Raw genomic sequence first — 22,343 nt, 5'->3', positions numbered from 1 at the left:
TGCAACATGGTCTCTTCATTGCCATAACAAATATAAAACACAAAGTTATAGCAGCCAGAAAAAACAAACAAGCTGAAACCCAAGAGTCAAGAGTCCAACTAAAACAAACACTGATCACCATGATGGTGACTTTAAATAAATCAAAGAGATCAAAAACAGAAAAATCAAACAGAGATGGTGAAAGAAAAGATATAGTCACAGATTAACTCCACACTATTTCATTTGTGTGGACCTTAATAAACACTGAGCAGCATTAATTTAACACTGGGGATTTTACTGTCTACATTGGCTCCACCAATAATTTTTATAGAATGTTTGTAGTTGTTGTGGTTCTGCTGGTCTTTTCTCTTTATTCTCTTCTTGTTCATCTTTCTTTAGTGATTCTGTTTATTAACACCAGGTGCTTGTCATTTATGGTCAATCATCACTTCATTCATCTCTTTATTATCTAATTAACTTCATCACTTCTTCAACCCAACCACACCCATACTTGACTTTGGTTTAGTCCACATTGACTTTAGTTTCTACAGAAGGTTAATGTGGGCTAAGTCAGATGGGGCCAGCATGGAACCCGTGGACAAACCAACTTGGGGCCCATATTGCAAGCCCATATGGGCCCTACATTGGCCCCACAAAGCAATGTTGGCTGGGATATTTAGATTTGCTAACTGCCGGTATGCATTTTCTGTAATGCTTTGAAACAGTATGCATTCATGTGTTAAGCACTATACAAACGCTCAAACTTAGTGAACAGAGACTCCCACCTTCTTTAATTTAATTGGTTGGAATTCTACTTAGTTCTGTAATGTGATTGGCTGCAATTCACATTCGTATTAACAAAAACTTGATTTCTTTCATTTGATTTGTTAAAAATCTTGCTCGGCCGTGTAATTCGATTGTTTGGGAGTCGTTTACTATGAGTAACCCCAGGCTGCAGCTTCGAAGATGGGAGAAAGTTAAACTACTGAGTTAATTCAGACTCTATTCTTAACTATGGGGCACTGCCCAATTAGGGCATTTCTAGGATGGAACCTGGCTTGATCTGATGGCTCCCCGGACACTTGCTCCACAGTGGCCGGGCGCTCTAAAAATGCATTTGAGAGGAACGACGTGAGGTGCAATGGCGGCTGTTGTGTCCAGCAAGCCTACAGCGATTACAAATGGGTTGGCCTTGGGCATCCCAGTGAAATTTGGAGTTAGATGGGCGGGCCGGCTGGGGCCTCCTACTCTATGCTCCATCAGAGTGTGACCTCTCTCGAGGCAACGGAGGTCCAAGGTGGCGGTTATCACGAAGTTCTGCCAAGAGGGTTTTTGACAGCTCACTCATCTGCTCCTTTACATCCTTCATTATTTCCTCCCTCTAATCAGAGAAGAGTTCTCTCTTCCAATCAGCCACTAGTACTAGTACTAGTATATCCACTCCCCAAAGGGCAACTCAGACTCCAGGCCCCCAAACCTAGGTGCCCATGGGGCACCCATAAAGACAGGCATTGCTGCTGGCCGACGCGCTGGCGCCTCATCCACCATATTGGCAGGGTAATTGCTCCACTCAGGGCAGAATCCTGCCGACTACGCCAAATGTGACCCCGGCGGACCGCTATCAAGCGACCACCACAACTTACTACCCTAAGGAGCAGACCACACCCACCAATAAAGTTCAGAGGCCCACAGAATAAGATAAAACCAATAATTTATTGAAATTCACAATTAAGAGTCTAAAAACAAGGCAGTTGTCTTTTGCCACACGATATGTCTGGGCCTGGCTTTTGTCGAAGATATCCCCACACTCCCCCACTCAAGGGTACAGCTACTCAGGCACCAGAAACCCCCCAACAGGTCAACTGGTAAAGTAAAGCAAAAGGTTACTTGCAAGCAGCCCAGGCCGCCAACGTTTGAATTACAACTGCTCACCTAGTCCTGTACAGGCTATTACCTGGTGATAAGATCCTCCTGACTTGCTCCCCAACCTTTAACGAGCTGCTTGGGCCAACACAGCCGCGTCAACGAGACCTGGGAAAATCCACTGCAATCGTGGTACACACTCCAGAAGTACACCACAACACCAAGTTCAAGTGAGGCTATGATGTTCACACCAACAATCAGTAGGCAGTTGACTCAGGACAGTTGCAGGCAGGCGGCAATTAGACTAGGGTACGCTACCCAGTCAGATCCACACGAGGGGTAGGGCAGACTAGAGGGTGAAATCAGTTCGATAAAGCAAGGAAGGCCACTAGAGTAGTTCAGTGGGGTTAGCAGGTCGTTGGCTACACACAGGCAAAGCAGCATTGATGCACGTTCAGTGTAATGATCACTAGAGTAGTTCAGTGGGGCTAGCGGGTTGTTAGCTACACACAGGTGAAGCAGCAATGATACACAATCAGTATAATGATCACTTGAGTAGTTCAGTGAAAGGGGTATAAACGGAGGTCGGAGCCAGCTGCAAATGGGTGGGTTAGCAGCAAGTGGGTGGAGCTTTAGCCGCAAGTGGGCTGTACAAACTTCCAGAAGATTCACCACCGTCCCATTTGAAGCGTAAACTCCTCCTACTTGCACATTTCTGAAATCCCTCCTACTTGCGGCATAAACTCCTCCCACTTGCGGCATAAGGTCCTCCCACCTGCAGTCTCCGGGCTGCAGCGATATATACTTGGGTTCAGTGGTGCTAGCGGGTCGTTGGCTACACACAGGCGAAGCAGCAATGGTGCACGTTCAGTGTAATGATCACTAGAGTGGTTCAGTGGGGCTAGCGGGTCGTTGGCTACACACAGGAGAAGCAGCAATGATGCACAATCAGTGTAATGATCAATAGAGTGGTTCATTGGGGCTAGAGGGTCATTGGCTACACACAGGAGAATCAGCAATGATGTACAATCAGTGTAATGATCACTAGAGTGGTTCATTGGGGCTAGCGGGTCGTTGGCTACACACAGGCAAAGCAGCAATGGTGCACGTTCAGTATAATGATCACTTAAGTAGTTCAGTGGGGCTAGCGGGTCGTTCCCGTGTTCTTTTAGCCAACCAATCACATTGAGTAAGTGTTTAACGTTACTTAACTGTCCGTAGCCCAAGCGATCTCTCTCACGGTCTCCTCCGACCGGTCGTCCACAGCCCAACGCAACCCTCTTTCCAATTCGCTCGTAGCCGCTGTCAACTCCTCGTTACGAGCTCTCACTTGCGTCTCCAAGGCAACGTTATCCAGACGGTACTCCTTTCTGACCGATAATCCAGTGCACACAGCAAATTACGTCTCACCCACACATCATCCCAATGCTAAAAGTCTTCTCCCTTAAAACACATCGCCCATGTGCTGTTAACCAATCCGATTCCACATGTTCTCGCTGCACACCTGTACCTAGTTTACAATCAGGACAACAAATGCCAATGCTGCTTTGTTTTGGTCCCTCTGCTAACCCCTCCTCCTTATGGGGAAACAAACCATGGAATATTAGTTTCGCCATGTTGCATGCAATCACCTTTAGACATTTAGATGACATCATAGACGATTCTCCTTCCTTGAGCAACAAACAAGTTGCAATTGCTACAAGCAATAACACTGTTGCAATGCTAAGAGAGCAGACCCAGTTCTGGAAGGTCAAGGGACAAAGCCTAACTAAAGGGAACACTAATCACCATAGTGGTGACTTCAAAGGAATCTAAAAAAAAAACACAAACTTTAGATTTAATGTGATAAATGTTGTGGTAAATATCCATTTGACTTACACGTCACGTCAGAAAGAAGATTTTTCGACTAAATCACATGTGTGGATGCTGAAATAGTTGAACACTTGTATCTTGTTCTGACAGCATTTGTTTAGAAGTTAAACATCATGCATGTTTAGAAAATAACTCTGCAAGCAAGTTGTAATTTTAGGTTTCAAAGAGAGATGGTGATAGAGAGACAAAAGTGAAAGATTGCTGCAGGGGTTATTGCACCCATAATGCAACATGTTATTAAAAAAACGGATAAATGCCTGTAAAACATATATACGGAAAATTTCTTCATATTTACACAGTACTTTGTCCGTTTTTTTTAACGGATTTTTTTAGAGTGCACCTTACACCTCCATCATCCTGCATTTCTCTTTTTTGCTCACCTTTCCTCCTCTTCCAGAAAATCTCTCTTCTCTTCTGAATGGTTTATCTCCTGTAGGATCACAAAATTGGCAGTACAATGCAGTTTTGAGAAGCAAGTAACCTCTAGACCAGTGGTTCTCAATCCTGGTCCTGGAGGCCCACTGCTCTGCACATTTTGTATGTCTCTCTTATCTGACAGACAATGAGATCTCTGCTAATGAGCTGATGATTTGAATCAGCTGTGTTAAACAAGGGAGACATACAAAATGTGCAGAGCAGTGGGCCTCCAGAACCAGGATTGAGAACCACTGCTCTAGACCAATACATCAAATGACACAACAAATAACTAACTGACATCACATGATCAAATTACTTTGCCACGACAAACATGTTTTAAACACACAGTTAAAGCAGTCAGAAAAGATGACTAACAAGTTAAAAAGTGAAGGGCGAGGAGTCCAACTAAAACAAACACCGAACACCATAATACTGGCTTTAAATTAAACACAAACAAACACAAAGAAGTTTCCTACAGCAATATTTTTGCAGAACATTTAGAAATGTTTTATAACGGTGTAAAAAAAGTTCTCTTAAATAACTGTTGCAAGAACATTGTATACATGGCATAGACGTCACATTGTAATAACATTTGGAAATTATAGAATGTAACATTTCTCTAACATTCACATAACCAAGAAACATTCTTAAAACATAAAAATACTGGACATTGCGTAACAGTAATGGGAATTTTTGGGAACTTTCTTAGCACTAAATTCTGTTAGCTGGGTGATCAATATTTTGTTTTGTTTTCCCCTTCTTAAAACAGGAACAAACAAAGCTTGTGCAGCATGAGTCTAAAGTGCAAATGTTTGTGTTTATATTTCTTTAAACAAATATTTTTCTAACCTTATATAAAGACCAGCATCAGAGATTTAAAGCAGAAGTGTGGAGCATTCACAGGAGTCATCTGTAGTCGTCTAGCAAGCAAGATGTTGGTGGTGTTACAACTGTTATTACTGCTCTGTGTTGGCAGCTCAGTTTCACAAGATTTAATGACACCAAATGTGAACATTATTGCTGAGCTGGAGAAGCTGAAGAAGATGGAGGAAAAGATTCAAACATTACAAGAAAAATTAGACAGCGTATTGATTAATAATGAAGGTAAGGTAAAGGTTTTACTGCAATACATTTCTTCATTGATTTTAATAAATTTTCTCTCATACTTTTACAAGATCATTGCATTTTGTTGAAATAATGTTTTTTTTTCACAGCTTTGCAAACTTCAGTACAAGATTCACAAAATAAGCTTGAATCTTTCCAGAAAGAGAATGAAGGTAACGTTACAAAAATATTTTTCTCGCAATAATTTGTCATTATTAAAGAATTTTTTGTGGATTTTAAGGATTTTGCTCTGATGCTTTTATGAGATCATTACATTTCATTGAAATAATGTTTTTTCTCACAGCTTTGAAAAGTTTAGTACAAGATTCACAAAATAAGCTTGAATCTTTCCAGAAAGAGAATGAAGGTACTTTAAAAAATTAACTTTAATGTAAAATGAAAGATTTTATATTTTTAATGACAAATTCTATTTACGTTCACAGCCCGAAAGATTGCCTTTTCAGCCGGACTTCTGGCATCTGGATCAGGACACACCGGGCCTTTAAATTATCAGAAAACTCTGGTCTACAAGAAAGTGTTTACTAACATTGGAAATGCCTATGACTCAAATACTGGTAAGCAATGTAAAAAAAACTCATTATAACAAAATTATAAATGTAATATTTGCCTTGCAGTTCTTGAGTTCATATGACTATGTGCCTTACAGGTATTTTCACAGCACCAGTAAAAGGAGTCTATTACTTCAGATTTTATGCTCATTCACATGCTGGAACCAAAATGGCAGTCATTCTGTATAAAAATGATGTACATCAATGCTCTGTGTTTTCTGTGAAACCTGTCACTAATGGTAATGCCAGCAATGGAGTCGTTCTTACACTGGAACCTGGTGATCAAGTTTATACCAAACTATTGGATAAAACTTGGGTTTATGATGATCAGATGAGCTACACCAGCTTCAGTGGTTTTCTCATTTTTCCTCTTGTAAATATGGAGCTTGTATGAATTATTCCTGTGAAAGTTAACTGTATCATGATTTTAGGTGGTCTCCTCTGAAGTTCAACATTTTATCAGTTGTCTTAAAATTGCATCACTGAGACTTAGAAACTCAAAATGTGTAATCTAAGAGATTACTTACAAATGATGGTTTATCCAGATATGTGAGCTGAGTACTTTTTATTACATTTAGATGTTTGTGAAATGCAAATGATGTGTTCATTGGCTAATTTTAATTTTGCATATTAGTCTATGTTATCATATTTAAAGGGGACATATCATGAAAATCTGGCTTGTTTAAGTGCTATAATTGGGTCCCCAGTGCTTCTATCAACCTAGAAAATGTGAAAAAGATCAACCAAGTAACTTAGTTTTGGTAAACCGTTCTCTGCAAGCATGTGAAAAAATAGGTGATTGAAATTTGGCTCCCTTTGTGATGTCAGAAGGGGATAATACCGCCCCTTAATCTGCACTATCCAACCACGCCACTGCTATGTATTGCAGAGATCAGCTCACTTCATTTTATAGGACACATCCAAAACAGCACATTTTTGAACAAACCTAGTGTCAATTTTAACATGTTATAATAAATTATCTATAGGAGAATTTTGAGCTAAAACTTCACATATGTGCTCTGGGGACACCAAAGATTTATTTCACATCTTAAAAAAGCCTTGTGACATGTCCTCTTTAAAGAATTTACTACTGACCATTCAAACCATGATTCAAAAGTTTTGAAAAAAAGTTTTGAGCAATGCAGATTAGCGATTGTTGTTTCTTTTATCACAAATGTAGAGATGGTTTTATGTTCCTTATGTACAGAGCCGGAGTGGGACTCATTTTCAGCCCTGGAGTTTCATGCCTTACACCAGCCCACTTTAGTTCATGACTTATATTAAAATAATATCATTAAATCTTCCGTACCTAGGGCCTAGTGCACTGTTCTCTGCAGCCTTGCAATTCATTGTATTTGTCAATCATTTCCAATTTGGTGCAAATACAGTAGCCTAAAAAATTATGATTTTTGCCATAATTGTGCAGCCCTACCATAAGGTATTTTAGTATTATTTAATTAAACTTATACAAAACTACTTTATGGCACACTGCGGAACCTCTTGGCCACTAGGGGGCGCTAGCCATGTATTTTTCACGCCTAGCGCCCCTAGAGGCCACAAGCGCCGCAGCACTGTCGCAAAGGAAAAGATCTGGCCAACCTTAAAACTAAACATTTAAAACGCTAAGTGATCAACATTTTGAGGCATCAGGGAGAAACGCAGTCATGTTACAACTTTCTGATGAGGAACCCGTCGTGGCAGAAGCCATTTCTCAATCTGAAGGTTGCAGCCTCCAGATGTTGTATTTCTAAGCTGCATACGTCATCAAGAATGTCGTATTTCAGAATATTAACAATTATAAAGTTGACTATTATACTTAGTTAATCGTAAATTATTGCAGTATGCTTATGACTTGCGAATGTAATGCTTAATAATCCAGGCTTGATGACATATGCAGCCTGCATATTTGACCTCCGGAGGCTGCAGCCTTCCAATTGAGAAATGACCAGAAGTATTTCCTTGCCTTTTTCTAAACAAATATTGTTGCATCGTCTCTCTCTCCCTCGCCACCAGGATTTTCCGCAATGGCGCTTGTTTTTCCTCTCTTTTGTGTGAAAATCGTCGCTCCAAATCCAAGTAAACCGATGTGTTTAGGTCTGACGCTTTGTAATACGTCACGCGAGTGACAGCAGAACGCAGCAAATGAGGAAGAGAGAAGAGAGAAACGCTCGGATCTGATTGGTGAATGAATAGGGTTTGGTTTTACACTGTGAGCAAGTTTAAGTGCTATAGCATCCTGGATTGTAATGTAAATACAGACAGTAAAAGAAAGGTAAATTCGTGAACACTTGAATGCAGGATCTGAATACAGGGAACTATATGCAAGATAATCGCCGTCATTTATAAAGAAGATCACATTAATGTATGAATCAAGATCGTGAGTTTATATTAAAAATTGCCTTAAAGGGGAATCGAACCCGAGTCGCCCGTGTTATAGGTCCCTGACACTAACACGGTGCCACAGAGTCATATAATAGATGTTGCTCTCTACACTCCTTAAGTAACCTCCAGCAAAATTCACGTTAAAAAAATTGTGTGGAGGAAGTGACGTATGCAGTAAAGCAGTCGAATTTTGTAGGGTTTTTTTTGTGCTCTGGTTACTACCAGAAATCCTAAGTTTTAAAGTACGAGTAAAAGTGATACAGACCCCGTCAGGCTATGGTAGAGATGTCATTCAACCTATTTAAAGTCGATGTACTATCACAAGGGTCTTGAAAATCTATTATGAAGGTTGAAAAATTACATGGTGTCGCTTTAAAAGGAACAAATGTGTTTTCTATATTTTTTTATTATTGGTCTTGAGATTTCCTGTTGTATGATAAAGTTTGGAACCCCCTGATATACATTAAACAAGAAAGATTTATTAAAGTGGGGTGCATGATTTTTGAAAAACACTTTGGAAAAGGCAGTCAGGCTGAGTATCAAAACACACTTGTAGCCGATCAGCAGTAAGGGGCTAGCCTAACATTATACTAACCGACATTGTTACCTGGGTTGCGTATGTGTGGGGCGGGTCTATCAAAAGAAGGTCTAGATTCTATTGGGGTAGGGGTGTGTTTGTTTAGGTGATTTCAAATATCAACATTGGCTTTCAGAGATCATGCACCCTGCCTTATATAGGTATACAGTATACAGGGGGAAACAGACAGATTTCTTTATCTTTTAGTACTTAGATCATGTATATTGCCAAATAATATAAGGTAGACCTACCTTGTGTAAAAAAAAACAAATATATAATGTTTTACTTGAGAAAACAACATATTCATATGAAACTTTCTTTTTTCCAATAAACTGATGAGTTTTGCATCAAATAGACTTTTGTTACTCTTGCAATAGATGATGATTAATGAGTTTTCATAGACAAATTATTGTTCAGAAGAGCTGAAGGCCAATAAGAGAGTAACCTGGGCTCTCATAACACCTGAGCAGTGCCACATACTGATCAACTCCATGCCACGCCGCATTGCTGCAGTAATTCAGGCAAAAGAAGCCCCAACTTATTGAGTGATGTACATGCCAATACTTTTCAGTTGGCAAAGATTTCTAAAAATCCTTTCTTTGTATTGGTCTTAAGTAATAATCAAATTTTCCGATTTTTCTTAGTTGTCAGTTGTAATCATCAAAATTAAAAGAAATTAACATTTGAAATGTATAAGTCTGTGTATAATGAATGAATATAATATACAAGTTTCACTTTGGAGTGGAAATAAATCAACTTATGATATTTTAATTCACATGTACAATCAGATACATAAAAAAGTTAAAGGGGTCATATTATGAGATATTTTTAAGATGTAAAATAAATCTTTGGTGTCCCCAGAGTGTGTAAGTGAAGTTTTAGCTCAAAATACCATATAGATAATTTATTATAGCATGTTAAAATTGCAAATTTGTAGGCCTGAGCAAAAGTGTGCCATTTCTGGGCGTGTCCTTTAAAATGCAAATGAGCCGATGAAATGCAAACACTGATCACAATGATGGTGGTTTGTTGTAACTGAAACTCAATTGTGCTGTCAAGTCCTTTTCTCTCTCTTTCTCTCTGCACTAAATGGCAGTGCTGTGGTTGGATAGTGCAGATAAAGGGGACGCTATTATTATAATAAGAGCTCCTTATGACATCATAAAGAGGGCCAAATTTCAATGACCTATTTTTGCTCACACTTACAAAGTAGCAATGCTAACCTTTGTATGCCATGGGCCCTTTAAAAGAACTTGGCCACATTTGCTACATCATATGTGGGCCACTTTAGACACACATCCTTATGAGACGGTGCTTACTGTGCCATATCTTTGCCAAAACTGGCCAAGACATGTTTGTAAAGATCTGGGCCACAATTGGTGCAAGATGTTTGGGCCACATTTGGTTTATTCCAAGATTGGGCCGTGTCTGTTGTGCAGCATTTTTGCCAAGCCCACATGTGATTTGATATATTTGGCCCATTTTTGCTGTTTTACATGTGAGCCACTTTAGGTTCACATCCCTTTTAATCAGGCCATAAGAAGGCCAGCAGTGCCGCATCTTTGCCTGGAGTGGTCCGGCCAGGATATTGTCATTTAAAAAGTGGAGTTGCAGCCCTCAACTGATGTTTATGTTGTCATTTTGTATATTGGCCACTAGTTGTGTGATTGCAGTACCAGTTTTAGCCACAAGTTTTGTGATTGCAATACCAGTTTTGGCCACAATCCTACATACTGTTCCTTTAAAGGGGACATATTATGAGATTTTTTTAAAGGGGTCATAGCGTGAAAATCAGACCCCTTCCAGTTTTATGTGCAATAATTGGGTCACCAGTGCCTCCATCAACCCAGAACACGTAATCAAGACCAACCCAGTAACTTTGTTTGGGTAAGCCATTTACTGCAAGCGTGTGAAAAATTAGGTCATTCAGATTTTGCCTGTTTTGTGAGGTAGGTAGCAAGGCGCATTACAATAATACCGCCCCTTTATCTGCAATATCCAACCACAGCACTGCCATTTAGTTCAGAGAGAAAGAGAAAGAAAAAAGTACTTGACATCACAATTGAGTTTCACATACAACAATCCACCATCATTGTGATCAGTGTTTGCACTTCATCCGCTCATTTGCATATTAAACGACACACCCAAAAACGGCACACTTTTGCTCAGGCCTACAAATTAGCAATTTTTACATGCTATAATAAATTATCTGTGGAGTATTTTGAGCTAAAACTTCACATATGCACTCTGGGGACACCAAAGATTTCTTTTACATCTTAAAAAAATCTCATAATATGACTCCTTTAAGATGTAAACTAAATCTTTGGTGTCCCCAGAGTGCATAATTGAAGTTCTAGCTCAAAATACCACACATATAATTAATTACAGCATGTTAAATTGCCACTTTGTAGCAAAAGTGTTCAGTTTTTGGGTGTGTCGTTTAAAATGCAAATAATTGGATAAAGTGCAAACACTGATCACAATGATGGTGGTTTGTTGCAATTGAAACTCAATTGTGCTGTGAATTGTAATAGGTGTGTTCGACATCGGCTGTGGCTGGATGTAACCGATCGGCGAGATTAGCCGTGTGCAAGCTGGGAGGAGCTGAAAACGGAGACGTGAAGTCGGACACGCCATGGTTCCCGTAGTTTGCTGCATTTACGTCAGGCATAGCTGATCACGTGGCGTTTGCTTGCTTTATCGCAGTAAACATGATTTGTAAGATGTAAACAACAAAAAGTGAATTATACTGTTTTGAATGTCCGTGTATGAGCATGAGTGGAACTGCAGAGGCTTACAGCATCTGTTTTTGCACGAATAAAGTTCAACATAAGCATATATTATTTAAATACCAATGTAGTGGGGTCTAAAATACAGATTTGTGAGCATTTGTGGAACTGAGGGCGTGAAAATTAACACGAAACACATGTGATTGTTGTCATGTGGTGAATCCGACCAATCATGAAACAGCTGTGTCATCATTACAGCCCTGCAATATCCAACCACAGCACTGCCATGCAGAGAGAAAGAGAGAAAGAAAAAATACTTGACAGCACAATTGAGTCTCAACTACAACAAACCACCATCAATGAGCTCGTTAACATGCACACCAATAATGCGATTATAATGGGATTTTGTCAATACTGCGATTATACTTTACCTCATGTAAACGCAATAATTTGATAAAAATAATGCGATTAAGCTCATAATTGCAGTAAGTATAATCGCATTAAAAGAGGTGGCATACGGCGTTTATAATCGCAGTATGCGTCCATGTAAACGCTTTAATCGCATTTATACCGCACTAACTGAAGTGCGCATGGTTTTTAGTCACGCACCTTAAGCACAAACTCGTTTTAAACTTGACATTAGGAAGTTTTACGTGAACTCTGCCAACACGACTCGCTGTCAGCAGTCTGTCTTCATTCAGAAATAGCTCAAATAACACGACATCAGTGTATTAAACCATTAAGGGACATTATAACAATAATTATATGTTCGATAAATATATTAGTGACTACATCATAATGATAACTTCATGCTAATTCGCTCAACCAGCACGGCATTACCTATTAGATATTTCTTGTAATAAAAACTTTTTTTGCAATTGTTTACATGTCACTGAATAGAGCTGTTCTTGTTGCATGTACACAGCGGGAAACCAGTAGATGTCCTCAACTCGCTGCGTTTCGCGTAAGTGAACAATGAATGTAGTAGTTTGTGTAATAATATCTTACCTTTTGGCGTAGTCAGTGTGGTAGAAATGCATAAAGTAGTGAATTTCACAGCAACTGCATCAGCGCTGGATAGCTGAGGTAATTTTGTGTTATAGACCTCAGCAATGAATGAGCTTTACTGCATTTAAGTGCGCGTGCAATTCAAGTTAAAATAGATTTGATTGGCTGTCAATGGTTTATCGTTCATCATGTGCCAAAATCGCTATCGTAGTTGTTTTGTGAACTCTATTGTGTGCTATTATGTTAAATATAAAACGATTTTTAAAACATAAGGGACCAAACCTGGGCCAGAACAGGCCCTACAAACAAGCCTACGATGGCCCTTGCATAGGCAGCCCTTACTTAGCCCCTCATGCAGCACAACCCCCAAAGTTAAATGAACACTGCTGGATGTATATATTGTACCAATCTTACAGAGTGTTAAAGGGGTCATATGATGAAAATGTTAGCATTGCCACTTTGTAGGTTTGAGCAAAAATTTGTCGTTTTGGGTGTGTTTTTTAAAATGCAAATGAGCGGATGAAGTGCAAACACCGATCACAACGATGGTGGTTTATTGTAATTGAAACTCTTTTGTGCTGTCAAGTCCAAAAATGTGTCGTTTTGGGTGTGTTTTTTAAAATGCAAATGAGCGGATAAAGTGCAAACACTGATCACAATGATGGTGTTTTTTTGTAATTCAAACTCAATTGTGCTGTCAAGTCCTTCTTTTCTCTCTCTTTCAGAGTTCAGATTAAGGAGGCGGTATTATTCTAATAAGATATCCTTATGACATCATAATGAAAGCCAAATTTCAATGACCTGTTTTTGCTCACACCTGCGGAGTGGCAATGCTAACATTTTCATCATATGACCCCTTTAAAATGTAACACTGAAGCAGAATTAAAAGCTTTGTTATCCTCTCTCTCACCATCTCTGTCTGAAACCTAAAATTACATTTTACATCTTACTTGTAGAGTCATTTTCTTACTTTAGGTTTAGATTTTGTTTCATTTAAAATCACCATTATTGTGATTAGTGTTTGTTTTAGTTGGACTTGACTCTTGACTCTTCCCTTATTTAGTTTTTTGACTGCTTTAACTTTGTGTTGTTAAGACATGTTGTTTACATCAGGGAAAAAACAATAGAGCAATTATTTGATGTTGGTTATGTTAATAAAGTCTAAACATCATCAACTAGAAAACTTATGTATTAATTTAGTGTTTGCACACTTATCAGAAGCATCTTTCTCTGACAATAACGTGATCCTACAGTATGAGATCCAGCTCTCTCATAGCAGTTTGTTATTCTGAAGAATTTTAAAACACTGACACTTAAAATTTACCGCTGTGTTATGTAGACACACAAACATCAAGAATCAGAGTATGAATCACAATGATGGTGACAGTAAAATGAAAAACGTCATGCTGCAATGCATGCTGGGTATCAACAAATTACAAATCTCATCCAGGACTCCCAGAATGCACTGCAGCATGGATAAATAATGAACTTTTTACTATTTTCTTTGTCACCATGGTTGAGATTCATACCCTGATTCTTGATGTTTCTACTTCCCAAATATAAAGCAGTTAATTTTTGTTTCAAAAGTTCATTAATGCCAAACTGCTGTGAAAGTTCTGGATCTCACATACATGATTGACAGATAAGAAATTTGTGATTAGTAAATTAATTAGATGATGATGATCTTTATTATGTACCAACCACCACATATTTGCACTATTACAGTACCAAAACAAATGTGTTTCACAGTATAAACACAAAGGTAATACAACCAAGGAAAAGCTAGTGTAGCAATGTTGTAGTACTGGTATCACACCACTGTCTGCGCTACTGGACCAGTTCTAGGTTCTAAGGAGTGGGGGAGCAAAAATCACTACACCAGAGACCGTTATTTTAAATACAAAAGGCCGGCTATTTACTGAATGTAAAACACATGAATATATACAGAACTATGAAAGTGTAAAACAAGAAAATATACCCTGCAGGTTCTCAATATTGAGGTAAGTAGAGGTAAGTATAAAAGATTAAAGAAATAAAATAATAAATTGTATTTCACTTTCTTTTTGTTATTTAGTTCACCTAGGTACTTTAAATTAGACTAATCTAATTTAAACCGGTCTTTTCCTAGGTTGAACCTATTTTTGAATCCTTATTTTTCCTTCTCAAATAAACCCTTTTTTCTTTTCTTTTACAGGTAAGAAAATACCTTCAATTCAAACAATCAAATCAAAATGAACCATAAACATTATAAATCACATTTCAAATCACATTTCAAGTCACATTTCAAGTAACATTTTAACATATCAACTCAATGTGAAAATAGAAGTGTCCCTTTAATTCAGTCCGAATTCAAATGGGAGTTCAATTGTTCGGTTCAATGAAGAGTTTCAGTTCGATTCAGTCCGCAAAAAGAGTTCAATCAGAGTTCAATTCGATCCAAAAAACAATTTCATATACTCCTACCGCTCTGGCAGCGAGTCACTGTACTCAAAAGATTTCCTCACTGATGTGATGAAGAAGATTATTTGCAAATCCGGGTCTGGCTCGCCATCTTGAATCACGTCTGCACGTGTGCACACCCGCACACTGCAGATCAATCCTCGCTCCGACAGAGCCTCAAATCAAGCACATAAAAAAAACCTGACCTGTATAACAGGTCATAAACACAATAAATTAATTTGTAACTCTTCAAATCACACAATTAAATGTTCCACAGTCTCTGAGTTGTAAAGTTATTGCTACGATGCTTTTTCACTACAAAATGGCGGCGGAGCGGTCTCCATTAACTCACCGCTCCGTCTCCACGTAATTACATAACACATCCTTCATTTACAAAGCATACATTCACTTTTAAAACATTCACAGTTTTTATAAACCCAAAATTCTAATTTGTAAACAACTTATAGCAAAACATTTCTTTGTAAACAGCTACGTTTTACTATCAACTCTCTGCTAGAGAAAGTAAAAACATGTGACACAGCAAAGTGCAAAAAGACAACTCAAACTCACCAAAACCGTTGTGGCTTAGTTCTGATAAAATCCCTGTCAATCCCTGATCAGGTAAGTTATGTTTTTTAACTGCAAAATCAACTTTTACACTCTTTTCTTAGCTTATTAAACAGAGTTCGTTCTCTCCGATCTCTCTTCTGCTCTCTCCCGCAGGTTTCTGCTGCAGCGTCGCTAACGTGATGCTCTGACGTCACTAGCCTGTTAAAGGGGTGGTGAACTGAATTTTCTGTCAGCATACTTTTAATATTTGAACATTAAATTGCTGTCTTAACATTTTTAACATTTTTAATCCTCATGAATAAACTTAATTAAATGAATCACTTAACTTTTTAACTTATTTATATATTTATGTCATATTTTTAACAGGGTTACATCCTCCCCTCTTTACCTAATGCACGTCCCTGTGCATTCTGAACCTATACTGTCATAACTCTAGGGTTTTTTGGAAAGTTAGGCTCTTTAAGGGAATCTGTAAGCACTTCACTCAAGGTTTGAAATAAAGACTGAACTACAGTAACTAATGGGTTCCCTAACTCTGGGTAAGTTAGTCTTTTAGCTGCTTTTCTATCTCTGATAGGTCTTCTAGAACACTCATCTTCTGTCTGGATATCACTTTGGTCCATAACACTTGTGTCCTCCTTGTCCTCCTGAGCAGGTTGAATGGAAGGATGGGCATTATCCAGATCTTCCTCAGGTAAGTTTTCAGTTTCTTGTCCAGCGGTTGAGCCGCTCTCTTCAGGATCAGGTAAGTCATTGGTTTCAGGATCATGAGTCTCTACTGGGACATCTTCAAGAGCTTTGGCTACGTTTGAAGGGCCTTGCTTAACAGCAGTCAACTCTTTGGAGGGTTTCGGTTGAATCCTTTCTGGTAAGTATTCTATGGAGTCAGGGGTCGGGTCAAACACTAGTGTTTCCACTTGTAGGTTTCTGTGTCTATCATAGTGATATTCCTCAGAGTCAGATTGGGATTCATCCCCATCAGCTCCATCCGTACTGTCATTTTTAGGATGTTGTCGAGTTCTTGGTCGTCTCACTGTCATGGCCGGGTTAGTTTCACTTTCAATTGAGGTTACAGGAAGGAAACCGCATGGCAGCAAGAGGTCACGATGAAGAGTTCTTTGTGGACCATCTTTTGTCTCTGGCCTCACAACATACACTGGGACGTCTCCAGACTGTCTCTGGACAATATACACATCGGGCTCCCACCTGTCGGCCAACTTGTGCTTGCCTCTAAGACGGACGTTTCGGACTAAGACTCTGTCGCCTTCTTTCAAGGTGGAGTCAACGACATGCTTGTCGAACCTCGCTTTATTGCGACTGGCTGTCTTTTTAGCATTCTCAGTTGCTACTTTGTAACTGTCTTCAAGTTGGGATTTAAGGTTGCGAACATATTGAGAGTGTGAGCCTGGCTGGTGATTGACTGGTAGGCCAAAGGCTAGGTCAACTGGCAATCTTGGCTGACGCCCGAACATTAACTCGTAAGGGGTAAAACCAGTTGTCTCGTTTTTAGTACAATTATAAGCGTGTACTAAGGGTTTGACGTAATCCCGCCAGTGACTCTTTTTCTGATTCTCGAGAGTTCCCAACATGTTGAGCAGGGTCCTGTTGAAGCGTTCTACAGGGTTCCCTCTTGGATGGTAAGGGGTGGTTCTTATCTTTTGAGTGCCAATGAGCTCACACAGTTCCTTTATTGTTCGGGACTCAAAGTCGGGACCTTGGTCACTGTGGAGTTTTTCGGGGATGCCATAATGGACAAAAAAGTGGTCCCACAGGCTCTTGGCCACTGTCCTGGCTTTCTGATTTGGGGTGGGGACAGCTACTGCATATTTCGTAAAATGGTCGGTAATGACCAGAATGTCTTTAGTGTTACTGGAGTCTGGTTCCACACTGAGAAAGTCGATGCATACAAGTTCAAGTGGTCTTGAAGCGATGATGTTGACAAGTGGTGCGGCTTTCTCAGGCATAGCCTTACGTCGTATGCAGCGATTGCAGGTTTTGACTTTAGTTTCCACCTCAGCTGACATTTTGGGCCAATAGAAACGCTTCCGGACGAGATCTAGAGTGCGCTCTACACCCATGTGGCCCATATCGTCATGAAGACTCTTGAGAACTAAGGATCTCAGGACTTGGGGGAGTACAAGCTGGTAGTGAGTTTGAGCACCCTCCTGTCGTTTTCGATACAAGACGCCATTTAAGACAGTAAGTTTATCCCACTCTCTTAATAAGAGACCAAGCTCAGGAAGTTCCTTCCTCAAGGATGGTGGGGGTTTCTCTCCTAACTCCACTTGCCTGAGTACTTCACGGATGCAGGGATCAGAGTTTTGCTTGTCTCTTAATTCAGCTGGTGCTAATGAGGGGATGACAGGTAAGCCACCTAGCTGATCCTCTTCTTCAAAGCTTTGTGGGAGAGCCTTTGGATGATGGGCAAGTGACACAACCAAGGTGGTGCTGGGTGATGTTTCCCCAGAGTGATTGTTGATCACTTGGCGAATGGAGTGCTTCTCACAGATGGCTTTGATAGTGCTTTCCTCCAGGTGTGCATAATCAGCCTCTGACAAGTGTCTTTTTGTGAATTGTTGTATTCTTTCCAACTCTTTTTGTGATGATGTGTCATCAGGTAACTTGCTGTGGGGACGCCTGGACAGCCCATCCGCGTCTTGATTTTGCTTACCGGCTCTGTATTGTAGCTGGAAATCAAATGTTGACAGGGCGGCTAACCATCTGTAACTCGTGGCGTCAAGCTTAGCAGAGGTAAGAATATATGTTAATGGGTTGCTATCGGTGACAGCAAGGAATGTATTCCCATAAAGGTAGTCCTGGAATTTCTCGGTCACTGCCCATTTAAGGGCAAGGAATTCCAATTTATGCGCAGGATACCTGGACTCACATTTTGACAGACCTCGACTGGCATAAGCAACCACCCGCTTCTGCCCTTGTTGTTCCTGGTAAAGGGCAGCACCGAGTCCCGAGGTGCTCGCATCAGTGTGTAAAATGTAGGGGAGCTTGGGGTCAGCAAACCCGAGGATTGGTGCTGATGTCAGTTTTTCGATTATGGTGTCGAACGCTGCCTGGCAAACAGGTGTCCATCGGTCACCAAAGACGTCCTTTGGGTTGTAGTATTTCTCTGGGTTCCCTGCAGTTTTAATGCGCTTTCTCAGCGGCGGGTAGCCAGCAGTGAGCTCGTTGAGTGGCTTCACAATTTTTGAGTAGTCTTTTACGAACCGGCGGTAATAACCGCAGAAGCCCAGGAAGGTTCTTAGCTCTTTCAGGTTGTTGGGTTTTGGCCAGGTTTTTAATGCTGCTACTTTATCTGGATCAGTTTCGATGCCCTTTTCAGACACAATGTGACCGAGGTATTTTACAGAAGTTTGGAAAAACTTGCATTTCCCTGGTGACAGTTTTAAGCCAAACTCTTTCAATTGGTGGAGCACCCGCATCAATCTTTCCTCGTGTTCCTCCAGTGTCGAGGAGAAAATGATGAGGTCATCAAGGAAAACTAGGGCTTGCTTCAAATTCAACTCTCCCATACAGCGCTCCATGAGCCTCTGGAACGTGCTAGGGGCATTCGTTATCCCCTGAGGCATCCTGTTGAATTCGAAGAATCCTAGTGGGCAGACGAATGCGGTTTTATGTTTGTCTGCTTCCTCCATCTCTATTTGATAAAAGCCTGATTTGAGATCGAGCACCGAGAACCACCTGGACCCGGTCAACGCCGAAAATGACTCCTCAAGATTAGGTAAGGCATACGAATCTTTTACTGTTTGGCTGTTCAATTTTCTGTAGTCTATGCAGAGTCTAACATCACCATTCTTTTTCCTGACAACGACAATCGGTGAGGAGAAGGGCGACTCCGATTCACGGATGACTTCTGCATCGAGGAGTTGCTGGAGATGGTTACGCACAGCCTCTATGTCTTGGGGGTGTATGGGTCTTGGCCTATGTTTGAAGGTTGTCTCGTCACTGAGGGTTATGTGGTGTTTTATTTTGTCAGTGCGACCAAAATCGAGCTCGTGCAATGCAAACACCTCTGGCATGGAACTTAATTTATCAGTTATCCTCTCTTTCCACTCATTGGGTACAGGAGAGTCAGTGAAGTCAAAGTTGAGATTTAAGTTTTGGTCAGGTTTTGTGGGAGGGTCGGAATCAGGGATCTTAATGGATTGAACGCTCTTGATAGCGTGTATCTCTGCTATTACAGCTTTTGGAGATAGGGTGATATCATGATGTGACTCATTCTTGAGCATGACTGGGATACAGCGTGGTAGTTTTGGTGGTAGGCTTACCAAGCTATCGGTCACCAGGATGCCACCTGGCAGAGAAGATGACTTCGGTGACGCTACCATCACCCACTTTCCAACATCAATTGTCCTGCGACTCACTGATCCTTCAAGGACTTTTGTCTGTCCAGCTGCAATGGTCTCAAAGTCCTTACTATGAAGCCTCACCTCTCCTAGACTGGAATCAACAGACTGTCTTTTCCTGATTTCAAGGGTCTTTAAGACAACTTTATAGCCATAGGGAAGAGAATCATATTTCTGAGGAGAGATGTCTGCATATTTTTCGTAGAGAACATCCAAAGTGTTTGTGCCTATAAGCACTGATGACAAGGTGGAGCGCATGTCAGGTACAACTAAAACTAGTGTGGGCACTTCAATGTCCGCTCCAAGCAAGCTCTTTGGGAATTTGATGGTGGTCTCAACATAGCCAAGGTAAGGGACGCTTTGGCCGTTGGCTCCTTCTACTTCAAGCAAATCATTCAAGGAATTCATAGGTAAGTGTGACAGGTTCTTTAAATAGAAAGAGTTGGGGATCGTTGTTACTTGGGAGCCTAAATCTAACAAGCATCTGCAATCTTTGTTGCCTATGGTCAATTGTGCAGTGCACTTGGCTCCAATCAGCCCTTTTGGCAGGGTCACTGTCTGTTTTTGTGTGTGAGAGTACACACAGGCCCTGTGCAGCTTCTTTTTGGGACACTTTGTCTGTGTTCCAGTCCCCGTTTGTCCCACAACCGGAACTGGGTCTAGTTTAAATTTTCAGGCTTTGAAGCACCATTTTCAATGTCCCATGTTAACTGTTTTTCTCTCAGCTGCTTCCTCTTCTCAGCTACAAGAGATGGGTTCGGCTCACTTTCGCACTGAGGTTTGATGTGTCCGTCCTCACCGCATCTAAAGCAATACCAGGGCTTTGGTCTGTTGCTTGTGTTTTTGTTTACATCTCGGCTGTGGTGCGGTTTTTGAGATGTTGGAGTGATAGCTGTTTGGGGAGCTACTGGTCTGGCAGCTGATTTAGCTTTTCTACTGTCTTTCTGTGTGATACGTGTGAGCTGGGACTGTAGATCTGCTATTTGTTTCTTTAAGTCTTGGATTTCGGATCTGTGACCAAGAGCTGGCTGAGATGGGCTGCAGTCTTCTTCACTTTGCGCATAAATACCTTGATAATAAGAAGACACTTTTGGTTTTGCAATATTGAGGTGCTGTTTCATGCGGGATGCCTTAGAAGTACGTTTATCTTCTGCTACGCGGAGTAATAGGAGAAGTTCAGCAAAGGTAGGTGGGTTCTGTTTCTTTTGCTCTAGCTGGAGTTCAGCTATTAAGATGTTGTCCCAGCAGCCTCTGACAAACTGTCTGAGAAGATGTCGGTCAAGGTCACTTGCAATTACACCTCCCCTCCTGAGGGTGGTGTTCAGCATCGCCTGCAGCCGTTGTAGATAAGCTGATGGTTTTTCACCGTTATCTTGCATTGTGTTAAGGTACTTTGCAAAAAGGTCATCTCCGTCCTCAACAGTGCCGAAAGCAGAATCCAGGATCTCCAAGTACTCATAAAGGGGGGATTCAGGTGTCAAGTGTTTCACAATATCGATGGCAGGTGATAAGAGACTTTCAAGAAGCTTTCGTGACTTGTAAAGGTTGGACTGCGTTGTGTCTTTAAGGAGTAGTTCCACACTGGAACGCCATGTCTCATAATCTACTTCATTATTGGGCCGGGGGAACCGCCCAGAGAAGGGTCTGAGTCTCAAAGAAGTGTGCACTTGCAGAGCAGAATCTTCATTTCTCACTATGTGCTCGACTATTACTTTTTGTATGTCAGGTGGGTTGACGTCAGAAAGTTTCAGAGCAGGCTGTGTCTTTTCTCTAGATAGTAATGAGGACCAATGGTGTTGAACATGCTGCCCCGTTGTGGTACTGGGCAGGGGGCTTGCCTGTGCAGCATTTTCAGAATTATTTCTCTCTGGAACAGCAGGTGAGTTCTGTTCTAAATCTTCACTTTGGGTTTCTGACTGGTCTAGATCAACACTCTCACTGATGGCAGAGAGCTCTTCTCTAAGGACAGCTGCAAAGTCATTGCCAGTTTGTTTTGCTATGTCCTTTAACTCTGAAAGGTAAGTCTGTGTGGCTGTTTTGCTAGCTACAGGTGTGTAAACACTGCCTAAGGCTCTAATGTGATAAGTAACATCAGTCTGGGTCTTACTGTCTAGTTTGTATGGCAATGAAGGTAAGAGAGATTGCATAGCTGCACCATGTACATACTCTACTATGACCTGTTTGTCTGACGCTGGCTCAGCGGAATCTACTGGAATTACCCTTTGAATGGAACCATATTGTTTCAGGAAATCACATAGTTCTTCATCAGCTTCTATATCGGCTTTACCACTAACTATGACCGAGTTAGAGATTTTCACACTGCTCGTTTGAATAACATCCATAATGAATCACTGATAGCAATACTATACGGTCTCTGGTTTCTTATTTTAAATGCTCTATGCCACTCCTGGCTGGCTCGCCAAGTTGTAGCAATGTTGTAGTACTGGTATCACACCACTGTCTGCGCTACTGG

At 40.7% G+C, this 22,343-nt stretch overlaps 1 protein-coding gene across 1 annotated transcript; it reads left to right on the top strand.

Moving 5' to 3' along the window:
• The first annotated feature begins 4,991 nt into the window (after positions 1-4,991).
• Positions 4,992-7,114, top strand: LOC141368802 (complement C1q-like protein 3). The gene is made up of 4 exons (XM_073873152.1): positions 4,992-5,235; positions 5,540-5,602; positions 5,679-5,810; positions 5,903-7,114. Exons 1-4 carry the CDS (start codon positions 5,064-5,066, stop codon positions 6,196-6,198), a joined length of 663 nt encoding a protein of 220 aa, XP_073729253.1. The 5' UTR covers positions 4,992-5,063; the 3' UTR covers positions 6,199-7,114.
• Positions 7,115-22,343: the final 15,229 nt, after the last annotated feature.

The sequence above is a fragment of the Misgurnus anguillicaudatus genome, chromosome 2, assembly GCF_027580225.2.
Source record: "Misgurnus anguillicaudatus chromosome 2, ASM2758022v2, whole genome shotgun sequence".
NCBI classification, from domain to species: Eukaryota; Metazoa; Chordata; class Actinopteri; order Cypriniformes; family Cobitidae; genus Misgurnus; species Misgurnus anguillicaudatus.
This window is presented reverse-complemented; position numbering and strand designations above follow the sequence as displayed.